The sequence below is a fragment of the Microtus pennsylvanicus genome, chromosome 7, assembly GCF_037038515.1.
Source record: "Microtus pennsylvanicus isolate mMicPen1 chromosome 7, mMicPen1.hap1, whole genome shotgun sequence".
NCBI lineage: Eukaryota > Metazoa > Chordata > Mammalia > Rodentia > Cricetidae > Microtus > Microtus pennsylvanicus.
The window spans coordinates 42,721,744-42,736,988 of NC_134585.1; the positions used below are offsets into that span (position 1 = coordinate 42,721,744).

A 15,245-nucleotide genomic window follows, 5' to 3' on the forward strand; every position below is an offset into this window, starting at 1 on the left:
CCCACCAAAAGGTTAGTGTTTGGAAAGTAATCAGATGGAGGTCAAAGGGCGGTCCACCCAAAATGTAAACTAGGAGCAGAAGAGACTGGCATCCTAGCGAGCAACATAAGGCCGGGGGGGGGGGGGGGCACACGACAGGAGCAAAGGGCAACATGAAGGTTCGAGAAGAGCATCAGGTGAAGCAGGGAATCAACCAGAACAAAGTGCTATTGGCCCTCAGGCACGAAAGATTCATCTGCAGATAGGGGTTAACTCTTAAGTCTTCTCCAGGAGATAAAAATATTTTACATCAAGCATAAAGATAAATACTTTTTAATGAGTTTTAATTGACATTAGCAAATTAGATTTTATTTTTCACTACCTAGAACACATTCAGAGTATTCCTTTATAAGTTTCCAAACAGTAAATGAAAAAATAGCAGAGTATGATATCATTTATCTTACAACTCTTAGTAAACTCAATTTTCGGCATTCATTATTCTTGGTATTTTCACTTATGATAATACAAATTTCAAAGTCTTCTATAAACAAATACTATCTACATTGATAGACGTGCCCTAAATACTCCTGTGGAGGTAGCAACACTCTCAATGCATTAAGATTTGAACAAAAAAACCTGTAACACATCCTGGAATGTTAAGCAGCTTAACAATTTTTCACGAACTCTACTTGAGTTGACTGAAAGCAGGCTGTCCACGAGCGTTAGGCTTATCCACGAGCAATACTATGACACGGTCCTTACCCTATCAGAGGAAGACACTTAAAATTTTCACATTATTACAGAAACCCTAAGGCACAAGACAAGTGACTTCTTATGTTTTTAAAAAGCAACAAAGGAAATGTAAATTCTGCAAGGTTTTAATAAATTTAACACTATTGTACAATAAAGAAAATTTCCACAAACATTCCCTCACCAACCTGGAAATATTGTATTTACACAGTATTATTATAGCAATTTAAATTGTTAATCTATGATACAATAATGTTACTTCAGAAAACATAAAAAATAAAGTTCTTTTTAATAGCCATGCTCTCATTTTTGATGAAAGCTAGACAGTTCACCCTAATGTTACTTTAAAACTTTGAAAATGCATAACAGATAATCAGCCAGCTTCATAAAGCCCTTAGGACAGAGGCTGTTCACACGGAGTAGACAGACGGCTCGTCGTCACTCATGTCCGAATCTTCATCCACACCTTCAACGACTGACTTCTTCCCTTTACAGCAGGACACAATTAATCCAATCAAGAATACCTGTAAATTCAAAGATGTGGTGTTACTACTATCTACCACCTAAGCAACGCACTGAAAACTCAGCAGCTGGATGAGAGTGATGGCTCAGAGGTAATATTGTTCTCCCAGGGGCCTGAGTTCAGTCTGCGGCACCCACACGCAGCAGCTCCCAACTTCCCATAACGCCAGTGCCTGGAGATCTGGCCCCCTTCTGGGCTCATGGCTACCTGCTCACAAGTGGCATTCACTCACTTACACAAAAATTACACCTTTAACAACCCCTCAATGGCAGTCTGAGATTCTAACAGACTACTGAGATACACATAAGCTTACAGGTGGAGCAGTGCAAAGGGAGGAGTCATGCTTGGGCTACGTATACTTACCCCAAGAAAGGCCCAGTTGCCAAAATAGTACGCAGCACTGAAGAACCAGAACTTGTGGAGGAACAAGTACGTGCGGGTAACGGTACACTGATCTGCAAAAGCAAACAGACAGTTATGTTAAAGTTGTTCCTTTGATAACTAATGACTCACCTTTGCCCAACTATCGGCTAAAACATAGACAGTGTACGTCAGACAGAGGTGGGGGCTTCTGCCACAGCTACTCTCAATCACCCAGTGTTAAACTGCTGACTATTATGACATAGAAAAAGAGAATGTCAATATTATAATTTTGATCCTAAAAATAAAAGTTTTATCGGCCAGTTCAATTTATTTGAAATGGAGAAATAAGTACAACTTGAAGTGCCACACATATAAAACAAAAAAGGCTCTCCCGCCTAGAAAAAAATAAAAGAAAGTGTAATCAGATATGGTTAGCAGACGCTGCACTTTCGAAAGAGACTGCTTCTCACGGACAGCTCACACTTGAGAGGACTTTACTGCCTTCCCATCCCCCTCGGAGCACTCCCCTGAAAAAGCAGCCGGTTCTTCTAAGAAATCCCATTATCATTGTTTACAGAGATGGCTCCTGTAGAATTATAGCCTTCATAAAAAGCCAATTCATTTATATTTCTCCTTCAAATAAAATGGAGCTCAAACAGAAAGCAGGTTACTCGATAGCTGCGGTGGACTTTACAGTCACACTGTATTCATTATTCCCATGGAGCTACAGACACAAATGCATGTCCTCAGCAAAGTCAGAGGAAATGTTTCAAGCGACTCAGACAGGCATGGCAGCACGGCTGGACACAGCTGTGAGAGACGCCGTGTTTGCTGCTGCACAGGGTTTAACAACCTTCCTCCCTGCAGGGGGCCTTTATTCTCCAGAAGAAAACAGACTCACAAAGCAACTTCTTTCCCATCTATTAAGAAAGACAGTATGACTTCTACATACTTACATCTGAAATGGGCAGGGGCCAAACATCCAATTAGGAGCTATTATCATATCCTACTACTGATAGGAAAATAAGCCTTTAATTTGTATTTTATGAACCATCTTCTCAGCTTTAATAATGCTAAGTGCCGCTCTTTTCTTGAAACAAAATTAAGCAGGGAGTTTTGCTGTCCAGTTTATTATTATTTACAGGATCTAAAATACTTTCCTAAATTTTATGGCTGACGCACAGTTTTCTGAAAAACTACAAATTAGGTTATATTTTACAAGAACACAAGACCTGTCCTAGAGATCCATTATGCAAATATTTAAATAACCTCCATCTCATTTACTCTGACCCTTTCCAGTGTATCTCAACATGCATTTCTGAACTGCCCAATATCAATCTTTTGGCAGGGAACTATGCAGTCAGCAGGGTGACAGTGAAATTCCTATCTGACTGAGTCCCCACGGTCTCGTCATACCCTTCCACTTCTGCGGGAACTGTGTCTGTTTAGTTGTAACAGGGGCGTCCTATGTAGTCTAGGCTGATGTCATGATCCTTCACCGAATGCTGGCTCTAAACACGTCTTTGCCCTCCTTGTAGCGCTCAAGTTTATGGTTTAAACTAGGTGCTGGGGTTCAGTGCACCAGGGGAGACACCTAAATAGGGTACTTCATCATTTACTCTGCTCCTCCCACATTTTACTCTCCTCAGTTATACAGTTATTCCACAGTAACTCACAGTTATATTATAATCATCTGTTACTTTCATTAAATAAGTCCGACTACTCTAAAGCACAGAACGTTCACCTGCCATCATACTAAATATGATGAAGGAAAAGAAAATTTGGGATGGTCTTGGTCTTACTAAAAATTCAGACTGCTAAACAGAACATTTTCTAACTTTCTTAATTAGACAGGAGTCTAAGGATGTAAAAACAAGACCCCTGAGTACGTCTTCAAAATGAAGCATAGAAAAATAAAGGCCACTGTGGTGAATGAGGGGTTAGGCTCCCGAGCCCGAGAGCTATGCAGGCAACTATTGCTTATCCTCTCTGCTATGTGAACCATGGCGCCTGTGAATTGTAAAGATGGCTATCATCCTTTCTTCCCAGGATCACTACACAGACTGAGAAACATCAAAAATCCTGCACCAAGTGACGGCTAATATTCTTGTTTTGTTAAATATAATGAAATTCATGATGTAACATGAAATATATAATAAGATAACATGATGGCAATTCTCAGGAGTTGCAAATGGCTGTGCGGTACTCTTTGTGAGTCCCACAGGAGTGAGGAACAATTCCTCTGGCATGAGTGGCGTCACTAGCTTGTACAGGCTCATTGCTTTTCTCTGTGGAGACTTGAACCTCAACGGGCCAAGAAATTCAAAGGTGAACACTTCCGCAACAAGAGATATGGCTGGAAAGTTAGTCAAGTCAAGTGTTTATAAATGAACACTATAAGGTGGAACTTAGGAAAAAAAAATTTTTTTTTAAAAGTTTTGTTTAAAACTGTAATGATCACTCTTCATGGTCAACTAGACTGGATTTGGAATCTTCCAGGAGACAATCTCTGGATGTACCTGTGTGTTTGTTTCCAGAGAGAAGAGGAGGGGTAACTGAATGTGGGCATCAGACTACAGAAGAGAGAGGAGAGAGCGAGCTGCATTTACCCCGCTTCCTGACTGCGGACAACATGTGACCAGTTGCCATACTTCTCCATCAAGATGGAAGGCAACTCTTCTTAAATCTAAGCCCCAGTAGATCCGTCTCCCCTTATACAGCCTTGCCATTGTAACAGAAACACAGGAATATAAAATCACTGAAAAGCAAGGAGAGTATCTTCTCTGGCTAAGTATTACACGAGCCTTATGTGTAAGCATAAAACTATGCGGAAAGTGTCCCTCCAAACTCTCAACACGAATGGCAGACTAAACAAGGAAGTAGAAGTTCTATTCATTTCCACACTGGAGGACACTTAGCGAGTTAAAACTTGACTGAATTAGAAATCTCAGGGCCAGAAGAGGGATTACAGGGCAGCAGCTGGGCCGGCACAAGCAAGTGCAAGTGAAATCAAATCATTCTTCCCCAGAGGCCTAGTAATCCACTCAGTGACATTCGAAACTGGCTTAGACCGGATTACTTGGCCTACCACCAAAACTGTATCTTAAATATTTTCCCAAGCGCACTGTTTACGTGCTCTCCATTTTTAAAGGTGTGTCTTCGATGCAAGCTTTCTAAAATTAAAAATATTGTCAGTTTGGCTTTGTTGCTAAAAATGAAGTTCCCTAAAAATCCATACACAAGCATGCGATGGCATTTGTTATCTTTATGTACCTTCTATATTTAGTTATGTACAGAGCGTGGCAAGTACTCTGACAACAATGCCTGTAAATTAGCTCCTTGCTCATCTCTCATCCTAATGGATGATTCCCGACTGAACAAAGGGAGGGAGATCCTTGTTTCCCATCTGCCAGTGTCCAGCTGCTCCCCTGAATCCCAATCCAGCACATCTCTAGCTCTCTAAGTGTTCTGAGGAAATGAAAGTAAAATAACTTTAATTTCTTTACCCTTCCAAATCAATTTCAGGATGGAGCGAGGGCTCAGTGGGTAAAGCGCATCTGCTTAGGTGTGAGGACCTGAGTCTGGAGCCCCACACTCTGTATAGTGGGGTTACAGCGTGCATTTGTAACTTCAGCACTCCTAGGTCAGATGAAGGTAGCGATATGAGAATCCGGTGACACTCAGCCAGGAGCCTGAGGACACAGCTGAGCATAAGACACCCTGTGTCAAATCTCAAACAAGGTGGAAGTGAAGGCCAGCTCTGAGATTCTCTCTCTCTCTCTCCCCCAACCCCCTCACACATGGCAGAGGGGGAGAGAGAAAGGGGGGGGGGGACTGAATTGCTAGATGACCACTGAGGGTTGTGCTTTCAAGTCAGAAGTATTCAGGAGACTGACTGTTGTCATGGAACATGGCACATAAAGTTTCAATAACACCAATGACTAAAACGTCTTTTTCTTTCTGATGACAGAGATGTAAGGGCACACAGACACAGAGTAAAACAGGAAGATTTCTAAGGCCAGTGTCTGCTACTGTCCTCCACTGCTTCCTCCATCTGAGTAAACCAACAGCAAATGCACCATTGTGTGTCACACAAAGCAGGCTTTACCTGGTAATTTGAAGATTATACATTTGTTTCTTTTTAGACAGTTAGCTAAGACATTTCTAATGTATGTTGACTGCCACTGACATAGCTCTGATTAGTAACAACACTTTTTAATTTAAATGCACTTTTTATAAGCAGTACTAACATACTGCATAGCTAATAGCATTTTCAGGAGTTCTGGGTAAGAGCAAGTGCAATCATAATTGAGTCATCATATTAAATCATCACTAAAACTTAACTTAAAAATATTTAGAATCTGTAATTATTTATCAAACGATTTTACTATCAAAAATATAATTACTTACTAAATGGTTTAAACAAGGAAATCCCACATATGAAGTATAGCCTGGAGCAGGGGAGGGAGGGGAGAACCCCAAAGGCAGGAGATGAGCACACATGTAAAGCCCAGCAATGGGGATGCTGAGCAGGGTGGAGAGCTATCTTCAGGTATCTTTACAGCACACATGAAACACAACAACTAAAATGACTAGAAAGACAATATAAAACCAGGTAAGTGAGATGGTAGGTAAACAAAGAAAATAAGCACTAAAAAGCAGAGTCGTACTAACTAACTTAAAGTTGAACAAATGCCACACAGCTGAATCAACGTTTTGTTAAAACTCACTGGAAGAACTAGGTGTGTGTGGGGGGGTGAATGCTGATCTGAAGAGGATGGAAAATCTGAAGGAAGTAGTTTTATTACATTTTAAGGATATATGAATCACATCAGGTTAATAAAAATAAAGCGTCAGGTATTCCATACAGAAGAGTTAAGTGTTATAGTGAGCATTTTTAATAATAGAATTTTTAGAATAGAATTTGTATTGTGAGTTGATTATATTTAAGAAGGCCTAAGCTAAGCATGGTGGTTGCATCTGCAGTCCCAGTACTGGGGAGTGAAGGCAGGAGGGTCTGTTACATGGAGAATGTGAGGACAGCCTATGCTACTTGGGTGGAGCATGGAGCGGTTGTCTGAACCCTTTCCAAGATGCCAAAATACACGCATTGCTCCTGTAAGAAAGAATGTTACCAATTTCATTTTTATCACCAGTTGGTCATATAAAACTTAGCCTACTACATTCACATAAACATTGTGTCTCATTAGAGCTACATAGCTTTCTTTTGCTTTCTTCCTTATCTATAAGGCAATAAATACTATATTAAAACCACACAAAAACTTCTGGTCCTGAGAATAACCTAATGAGTTATTTTGTAGTACCCAACTGCAGCGTTGAGAAGCTAATAAGTTACACAATTAGTTATAATAATAAGATTGCATTATATTAAGTATAATAATAAGTCACCCTATTAATTCTTTATTTATAAAGGAAGACCCCTAAACTACAAGTCAATCAGGCTCAGCAATAACTTCAGTAAGTCCAAATAGGCTGTTAAAGAGAATATTTTACATACTATCAAAAACAATGCGAAACTTTCAGCAAATACGTTCTAATTAAGACTTAAGCTAACAGTGGTTACTCTTACAATCTCACTATTCTAGAGGCTGAAGCAAGATGACTGTGAGTTTGAGGCAGAGAATCTAAGGCCACTCTGGGCTATGTAGCAAGGCTCTGTAACAAAAAAAATTAAAGTACAGCCACCGCCCCCCAAATCAGCAACAACAAAACCACACTTAAATGTGCATCACCCCCAGTGCTTTCTCATCTGTCATCATCTAGACTCCTCAGCAAACCCCACTGCCTATACATTTAAAATCTATCTAGACTCTGACCACTGGGTAACACTGTCACTAGGACCATTAAGTGCTTCCTTGGAGAACTGCAAACAACCTGTCAACTTGCCTTTGTTCTTGGCTCATCAGCCTATGCTGTCTCGATAAGATCTGCACAATGACAACTTGGACGGCTATGACAGCATGGCTGGGGGACGGTTCACCCCGAGATGAAAGCTATGGGCAGTCAGTGGCTGCCGAGATGGGAGTGACAGTCTTTTCCAGGGATGACCCCGACAGGTTACCCAATCCCAAGCAGTCAGCCCTAAGACTAAATAAACCCAGTAGATTGTAATTTACATGTGTTTGTGTGTATGTATGCATATATACACATATATGTAACAATAATTAAGGAAGAAATGGATTTAAGAGGCAGTGTGGGGGACACAAAAGGAGCTAGAAGGAAAAAAGGGAATAGATGATATAAATATGATATAAATAAAATTTTCTGTATGAATTTCTCAAAAACTTAAATAAAAAATGCATACCAGAAAAAGAACTATAAGACAAAATATTTCACTAAAGATTTAAAAATTAAGAGCAAATTAGAAAGATTTAACTTATTTTCACAAGGAATTAATCCTTTTATTTGAAATTGCTCAGGGCATGTTCAGGTACTCACCAACATGTATACTTATTAAAGCCTGTTATTTTGTGTGGCAAAATACACTGTGTTAAACTGCTGGGTATACTACTTAAAGAATTTAAGAAAGAGAATAGATATACATTTAAATGTCAAGACCTATATAAATAATGTGAAATTAGATTAAAAAAAAAGTGTGTAATTAAACCCAAAATGATACTCCGAAATGCTAACTTTTGTAGTTTCCAATCTCGGTCTATCCTTGGGACATTCTTTAAAAAAAAACAGCAGCCCTTGAGGATTTAGACTGGCTTTTCTTGTTTTCCTTAACAAGAAACATTAGACTTGCGTGTCCAGTATTTCAGCATTTTGGTGTTGTTGATTATTTGTTTTTCTGAGACAGGGTTTTATTATGTAGCCTTGGCTGTCCTGGAAATTACTATGTAGATCAGCCTGGTCACGAACTTACAGAGGTCTGCCTGCCTCTGTCTTCCAAGTGCTTTAATTATAGTACAGGTATCAAACCCAGAAAATTTATCATTTATAGGACATGTTTTATTCCATCTATTTTCCACCTGTCCACTTGAGCATATCCCTTTTATGTCCTTACTTTTGTAACAATTTTTCCTCTTGCATTTTATGACACTTGCCTTCTGAAGGCCCAGGCTAATTCCTGCAGTTTGCCCTTCAGTGTGGCTGTGTATGATATTAATCCACTGATTCATGTCACCCAGTGCTGTCAGGCCGTCATTTATGAGGTGCACAAAGCACATGTGCTCTTCAGCGATGCTGATTCTGACTGCCTGATGTAGATTTTATCCAGTTCCTTGGAGGTATAGCTGTTATTTTCTTCTTTACATCTTACTCAATGTTGCTTTCATCTTAGGATTTCTACACTGAGTTTAATTTCAGTCACTTCTGTTATATTTATCTCTAAATATTTTATTAGGCTCATTTGAAAATCTGCTAGGGATTTATTTATTCATTTTTAGCTTGGTGCCTGCTGGTATTTTAAGCTTGCTTCACTCTTTTCCTCTAGTTAGCCACTCTAAAGTGTTGATAATTCCAACACTAAATCTGTGCAGGTCTTTCTCTATACTCACTTTTCTGGAACCTCTCATTAACACTCTTTCCTGGTGCTTCCAGATTGTATCAAGTTGACAGCTAAGACCAACACACACACATACACACGCGTGTGCATGCGCACACACACACACACACACACACACACACACACACAGAGAGAGAGAGACAGAGTTAAGACCAACACAGAGAGAGAGAGACAGAGACAGAGAGAAAAAGAGAAAGAGAGACAGAGAGTTAAGAATACATTCATTTTTGCAAAAAACCTCGGTAAGAACTGGTTAAATTGTGAGCTTCTAAGTGTCTTTTAGCATGAGTCTGTATTAAAAATTAGATTTACATACAATTATTAAGAGTATTTCAAAGCTATGTTAAGATAGGTAATTTCCTTCATTTTAGAATTTCTCTCCTTAATTCTCTAGGACTGTAGTTTAATATATTCTATAAAAGTTTTTCTAATCACTAAGAAGCAACTACACCACTGCCCACTACACATGGCATTTTCTTGGGTAGTAAACTGCTAGTCTTGTCTCCTCTCTCATTCTCCAGCCTGTGTCTTCTCTACTGACCTAGGTGTCAGTTTCTGCCAGTGTCCATATACTGTCTGTGACTTCCATTACATCATTGCTTGGAATGAGTTTTCCATTTTACTTAGAAAATGGTAACGAACTGTTTTTAAAAATTAAAGGACATATGATGTAATACTAATAAAATTTCCTCTCTCTCTTAAACAAAACAGAAAAGCACTAAATGTAAGACTTGGAACCTGGCTCCTCAGATTAAGGCTGAAGGCTCACCCTGTGAGCCCAGCTCCTCAGGCTTTCTCAGAATCCAGGCTGCATCTGCTTGCCACAAAAAGGAGGCAACTGCTCAGGTGCCATTTCTAGATGTTTCATCCATACTATTATGACTTGTACTTTTAGAACTGTTTATAATTTGTGGTTCTTCATGGCTTTTCTAGTTTTTAATCTGTCTCTCCCAGGCGCTACTGTGCATTTCAGAAATGACTTAGGCAAAACATCTTCCTTTCTTCATATTCCTCTTTACTTTCAGCTGGTTTTATGATCATCAACCATCAAAATTTTTCCTGTTTTGCATACCTCTCTGTATCCACTTTTGATGTGAGATTACCCTTTGTAAGCTGTGAATATGTTTTATTACTATCTGTTAATAAAGAAGTTGTTTTGACCTGTGATAGGGCAGAATAGAACTAGGTTGAAGAAACTAAACTGAATGCTGGGAGAAAGAAGGTGAAGTCAGGAGATGCCATGTAGCCGCCAGAGGGGAAAGATGCGAGCTGCCAGTGGGAACCTTACCAGTAGGCCACAAGCCTCATGGTAAAATTTAAAATAATGGAAATGGTTAATTCTAGATGTAAGAGTTAGACAGCAATACACTTAAGCTATTGGCCAAACAGTATTGCAAATAATATAGTTTCTGAGTGATTATTTTGGGTCTAAGTGGCTAGGAACGAATGAGCAGCATCCGCCAATGCACTTTATCTGCTCTTCTTTGGAAAATGACGTTTTTGAATTCCAGTCTCCATTCCATTGTCATCTCCTCCTTTCAGTTTGGTTCTTAGCATGCATGTCTCCAGTGACCTCAACACCCCTCACCCCTCTCTCTATTCTTACCAATGTCTTTCATCTTGCACTTTACAGTTTATTCAAGCTTTTCCATCTGTTTTGGATCATTCTAGAATTCTTCCTTCCATAATTTACTTTCATGCTCTGATCTCAAACCCCTTTTCTATAAAACTATCAGATTCAACTTTTAGAAAAATAAATCATGAACTAACTTCTCTGCCTTTACTTAAAACTTTCCTTGGTTCTTTTGTCACTTCCACAGACCTTTCAGGACTCATTAAAATCCTGCAGTTTTCTTCAGGCATCATTCCAACCCGCGTCCTCATAAGCAAAAACACGCAATGTTAGACTAACCATGTTTTCAACTCCCATGATCACACAACACAACTGTGCAACTTCAAAATAAACTGTTTGTGTCCTTTTTTCTTTGGCAGGGAACTGCTTGATCTTGATGCACATACTAAATACATTCTTCTGCAATCCTGAAATGCTACTTCAGTGTCTATGACCCAGAACTTCTCTTTGGCTATCATTCTCCCAGTCTCCACTAGGTAGAGCATGACTCCTTCCTACCTTATTAAGTCTTACAAATTACAAATTCTAAGACAGCTTGACAATAGCTGCTTTACCTTCAGGGGCATCTGCATCACATCTTTTTGGCACAGAAAGGGTTGAGTTGCCTTTATGGATATCAGAAGTTATATTGCTCTGAAAGATGAAAATATGATTAAAATAAAAATATTGCAGTCATTAATGTATCTGGACTAATCACATGGCGAACTTCATATTCTACTTTATACTAATGACATCTAATATTCTAAAAGATCAATTTAATAAAAACTGTAAGACAAAAAAATACGATAAATTTAATATTAAAGTACTTTTGCAACAATAATTTAGGTCTTATAGTAAACAACTGAATTTCTTTTCAGAGTAGCTTGATAACAAAAAAGAAAAAGGCAAAAGCCTGGAGTCTTGGATTTCATTTGAAATCCCAGCATATGGAAGGTCAAAGCAGAAAGATTGTGGGGAAAAAAATAACAAAAAATAACAAGAACAACAACAAAAACTTATTCAAAAAGTATCCTTCCCCACTACACAAAAAGAAACAGAAGTGGGGGTGGGGTGGGGAGAAAGGTGAATGGAGGAAAAAAAATTGGAAAGAAAGGAAGAAAAAGCAAACAGGGAAAAAATATCTTTTCTTCATACAAAAGAATAATTTTCATTCCCAGAACAGTTGCTGAGTATCAGCTAGGAAAGCAGGTAAGTGGTGAGGCAGAAGAATTACAGGGTCTGCACAATCACACTCAGTTCATGTGATCTCATGATCTAGCATGGAGTTCCCAGGCTCCTGTACCACATGATCTGACTGGAGTGTTGCATCTACATTAGTAATTACTAATGTTCTCTTAGAAATGCCTTTCTGAGATGTCAGTGATACAAGAACTGATGTGCATTTATTTATTTATTTATTCATTCATGTAAAAATAAACACGGAAAGGAGGAAGTACAAGAGAAAGGAGATGGGGAGGTCAATGGGAAAAACATAGGTCCAGTGTAAATTGTTAGGAAGAACGACCACATGCATTTTAGGAAAAGGAAATAGAGTAGTGTTTTGAATGAGAAAGTTCCTTCCCCAATCTTGAATATTTGAACACTTGGTCCTCAGTTGGTGGTCCACTCTGGGAGGGTGTGAGAGGTGAGGTCTTGCTTGCTGAAGTACATCATGGTGGGAGGTTGGAGGGGGTTTTGAGAGTAAAAAGGCTTCCAGTTACTCTCTCCTCTTTGGGCCTGCAGTTAAAACGTGAGCTCTTGGCGTCCTGCTCTAGGCAATGCCTGCTGCTGCCCACCCCTGCCATCATACACGGACTCTCCCTTTGTACACTGCCTTGGCCATGGTGTTGATCACAGCAACAGAAAAGCAAACAATATACTAGACAAATGTTGAATCCAATATGGCAAAAATACTTTAAATTGTCAAAAATCCAAGCTCGCTATATTCAATTAAACATAAAAAGCATTGTTGGTTTTTATTAGTTAACCATATCAAGAAAAGAGAAAAACAGCACCAAGGAACTCATCATGTTTAAAAGAAGTCCAATTATTCACAGATAAAATATCCAGGAAACCTCTCTCATTGAGCTATAGGAGCAATTCACAAACATGAGGTACAAACACTCTGCGACTTTTGGCAACAGTTAGTAGAAGTATTTAAAAGTGCTAATTTTTGTAGAACCATTAGGAGTATTAGCTAATAAAGTGCTTATGAAAAGCTTGGTATCACAGGATCCACTTAATGTATATTTATAATGAAATTATTTTATTTTTAAAAGTATGAAACAAACATAAATATGTTTACAAGTATTGAAAAACCAGCTTTGTCAAAAATAAATTTAATAATTAACAAATAAAATTTGCTTTTACATTTCTAAATTTGTTTTAAGTTTATTTTTATTTCTTTCAATTGTATCAGTGTTTCTAAAATACAAAAATAGTAGCATTTTAATTACTGCACTTACCTCTATTAAGTAATTTTGGCTTCCATACATAACATACTGGGGAGCAAGACTATAGATCATGTAGCTAGTATGAAGGACAATTAGCAGGAGTATCATGCATAGAAATAAGAGTGCCTGAGGCCTGGTTCGCCCTCTTCTGATTTTATATAACTGGGGAAAATAAAAAACAAACCGGAACAAAGTTTAATCAAAGTTTTTTTGAAGCTTTAAGTCAGGCCACTATGTAATGGGGACATACTGACACAGTCCCATTGTTCTAACACAAACACTAATAACTTGAAAACAAAAGAACAAAAAAGATCTTTTTTTCCTATAAAACTTTCAGCATTAATCTTATGTGTACTTGGAAATAATATCAGAGAGCCTATGCTCAAAGAAATTGATATTTATTGAGCTCTACATTTTTCTCTGCTCCCCTCCCTGCCCCTGCCTCTCCCTTCCCACTTCAACCCTTCCCCAAGGTCCCCATGCTCCCAATTTACTCAGGAGATACAATATCCTAATACCTTCACACTATAGTCTGTCTTAAAAACTAGCTTATGATCATTTATGGTAATCTGATTATAGATGTGATATTTTTATCTGTGCTAAAGGGGAACTCAAGTGTTAACTGTAACTTAAGGAATTACGTGACTTGGTCCATTGTAATGGTGAGACCCACTTTACTAGTTCCTGCTGTTTTACCAGACAACAGCCTATTACAGGCTAACAGAATTCTGTTCTGGATGAGATGACGATATAGTCACTGAGATCCCCTTATGCACAGGAGTGGTCACACAATAAGATGTTCCTAATGAGAAACTGGAAGTCACATCACTACTGGATCTCGTACTTTAACCACTGAAGCATTCCCCCCACAGAAAGAAGTTTTTCTTCAGTTCAAATGCATGTTTACTATGTTTTCTTTTATTCATATCTAAAAGTGATGTCTATCTGATTCAGCATCAATTTACAATTTTCTCAGGATACATGTAAGAAAATAAGCAATGTTTGCAGTTGTCTTTGGTATGGGGATGGAGGGTCCAAAGTTCACTATGACACCAAAATCTGCACATTCTCAACTCCAGTGAGTGCAGGGTGTAGAGTTTACATGGAGTCTATGCAGACACTCCTGTGTACTCTAAATCATGCCAATGCTACGGACAATTACCACAGGTGGGGTATCAGTATTTATGATGTTCAAGGACTAATGAAAGGGCAAAGGTCAGCCCTATTCCATCTATTTGGTTGGGTATATGTACAGGTGGGGAACTCATGAATAAAGAGGCTAACAACAGTAGCAGTCTCTGACACCCACCATGGAGGGGAATCTCTGAACTTCAGTGTGTTCGTTGTATGCCCAAAGCAATCAAAGGCTAAGACAAACAGCATACCTTCTAGACCAAGGTTTCTCAACTTCAGAAGTTTAATTGGCAGCATCCCTGATCCCTAATCCTTACACTTCCACAGCAGTCCCTAGTAACTAACTAAAAAATGTTTCTAAACACTGCTAAATATCTGAAAGAAATAGTGTGTGTGTGTAAACAACTCCTACGTAAGACTTCCTGCTCTAGAAAGTACTTTATGTTAACATGGAACATAACGTTATTTCTATCACTTTTAGTATCATACTACACATAATATATTCTAAATATAAGAGCGGCTGTGGCGGTACACGCTGTCATCCTAGCACAAAGATGGGAAAGGTAGGAAGACTTAAGGCCAATCTGGGCTACAAAGACTTTTTCTCAAATAACACACAAACTAAAAAGAGGATAAATTGCCACAATGGAAATAATGTACAAAGTAATAAATACAAAAGCCAGAAGATATTATATACTTACTCTAATCCAAAAGAACCATATGCCAATATTTCGAATTCCCGCCATTGAAGTAAAAATAAAGTACATAATAATAATTGTTATAAGAATATAATCAAGAGGGAACACCTAAAAAAAAGATGAAAATCAAGTTTAAATGCCAAGCTCTGAGAGCTCTAGAAATTAAAACAAAATAGTTTGAAATAATTATTTACATTTGATA

General features: G+C 38.5%; 1 protein-coding gene across 1 annotated transcript in view; it reads right to left on the bottom strand.

The window, feature by feature from the left end:
* Positions 1-296: 296 nt before the first annotated feature.
* Positions 297-15,245, bottom strand: part of Lmbrd1 (LMBR1 domain containing 1) — an 85,443-nt gene continuing 70,494 nt past the window's right edge. The window contains exons 12-16 of the mRNA XM_075980560.1: positions 15,047-15,151; positions 13,224-13,373; positions 11,334-11,412; positions 1,616-1,707; positions 297-1,253 (exon numbers count right to left, since the gene is read on the bottom strand). Coding sequence (XP_075836675.1) covers positions 1,140-1,253; positions 1,616-1,707; positions 11,334-11,412; positions 13,224-13,373; positions 15,047-15,151 — 540 coding nt within the window. The 3' untranslated portion in view covers positions 297-1,139. The remainder of the gene's footprint in view (positions 1,254-1,615; positions 1,708-11,333; positions 11,413-13,223; positions 13,374-15,046; positions 15,152-15,245) is intronic.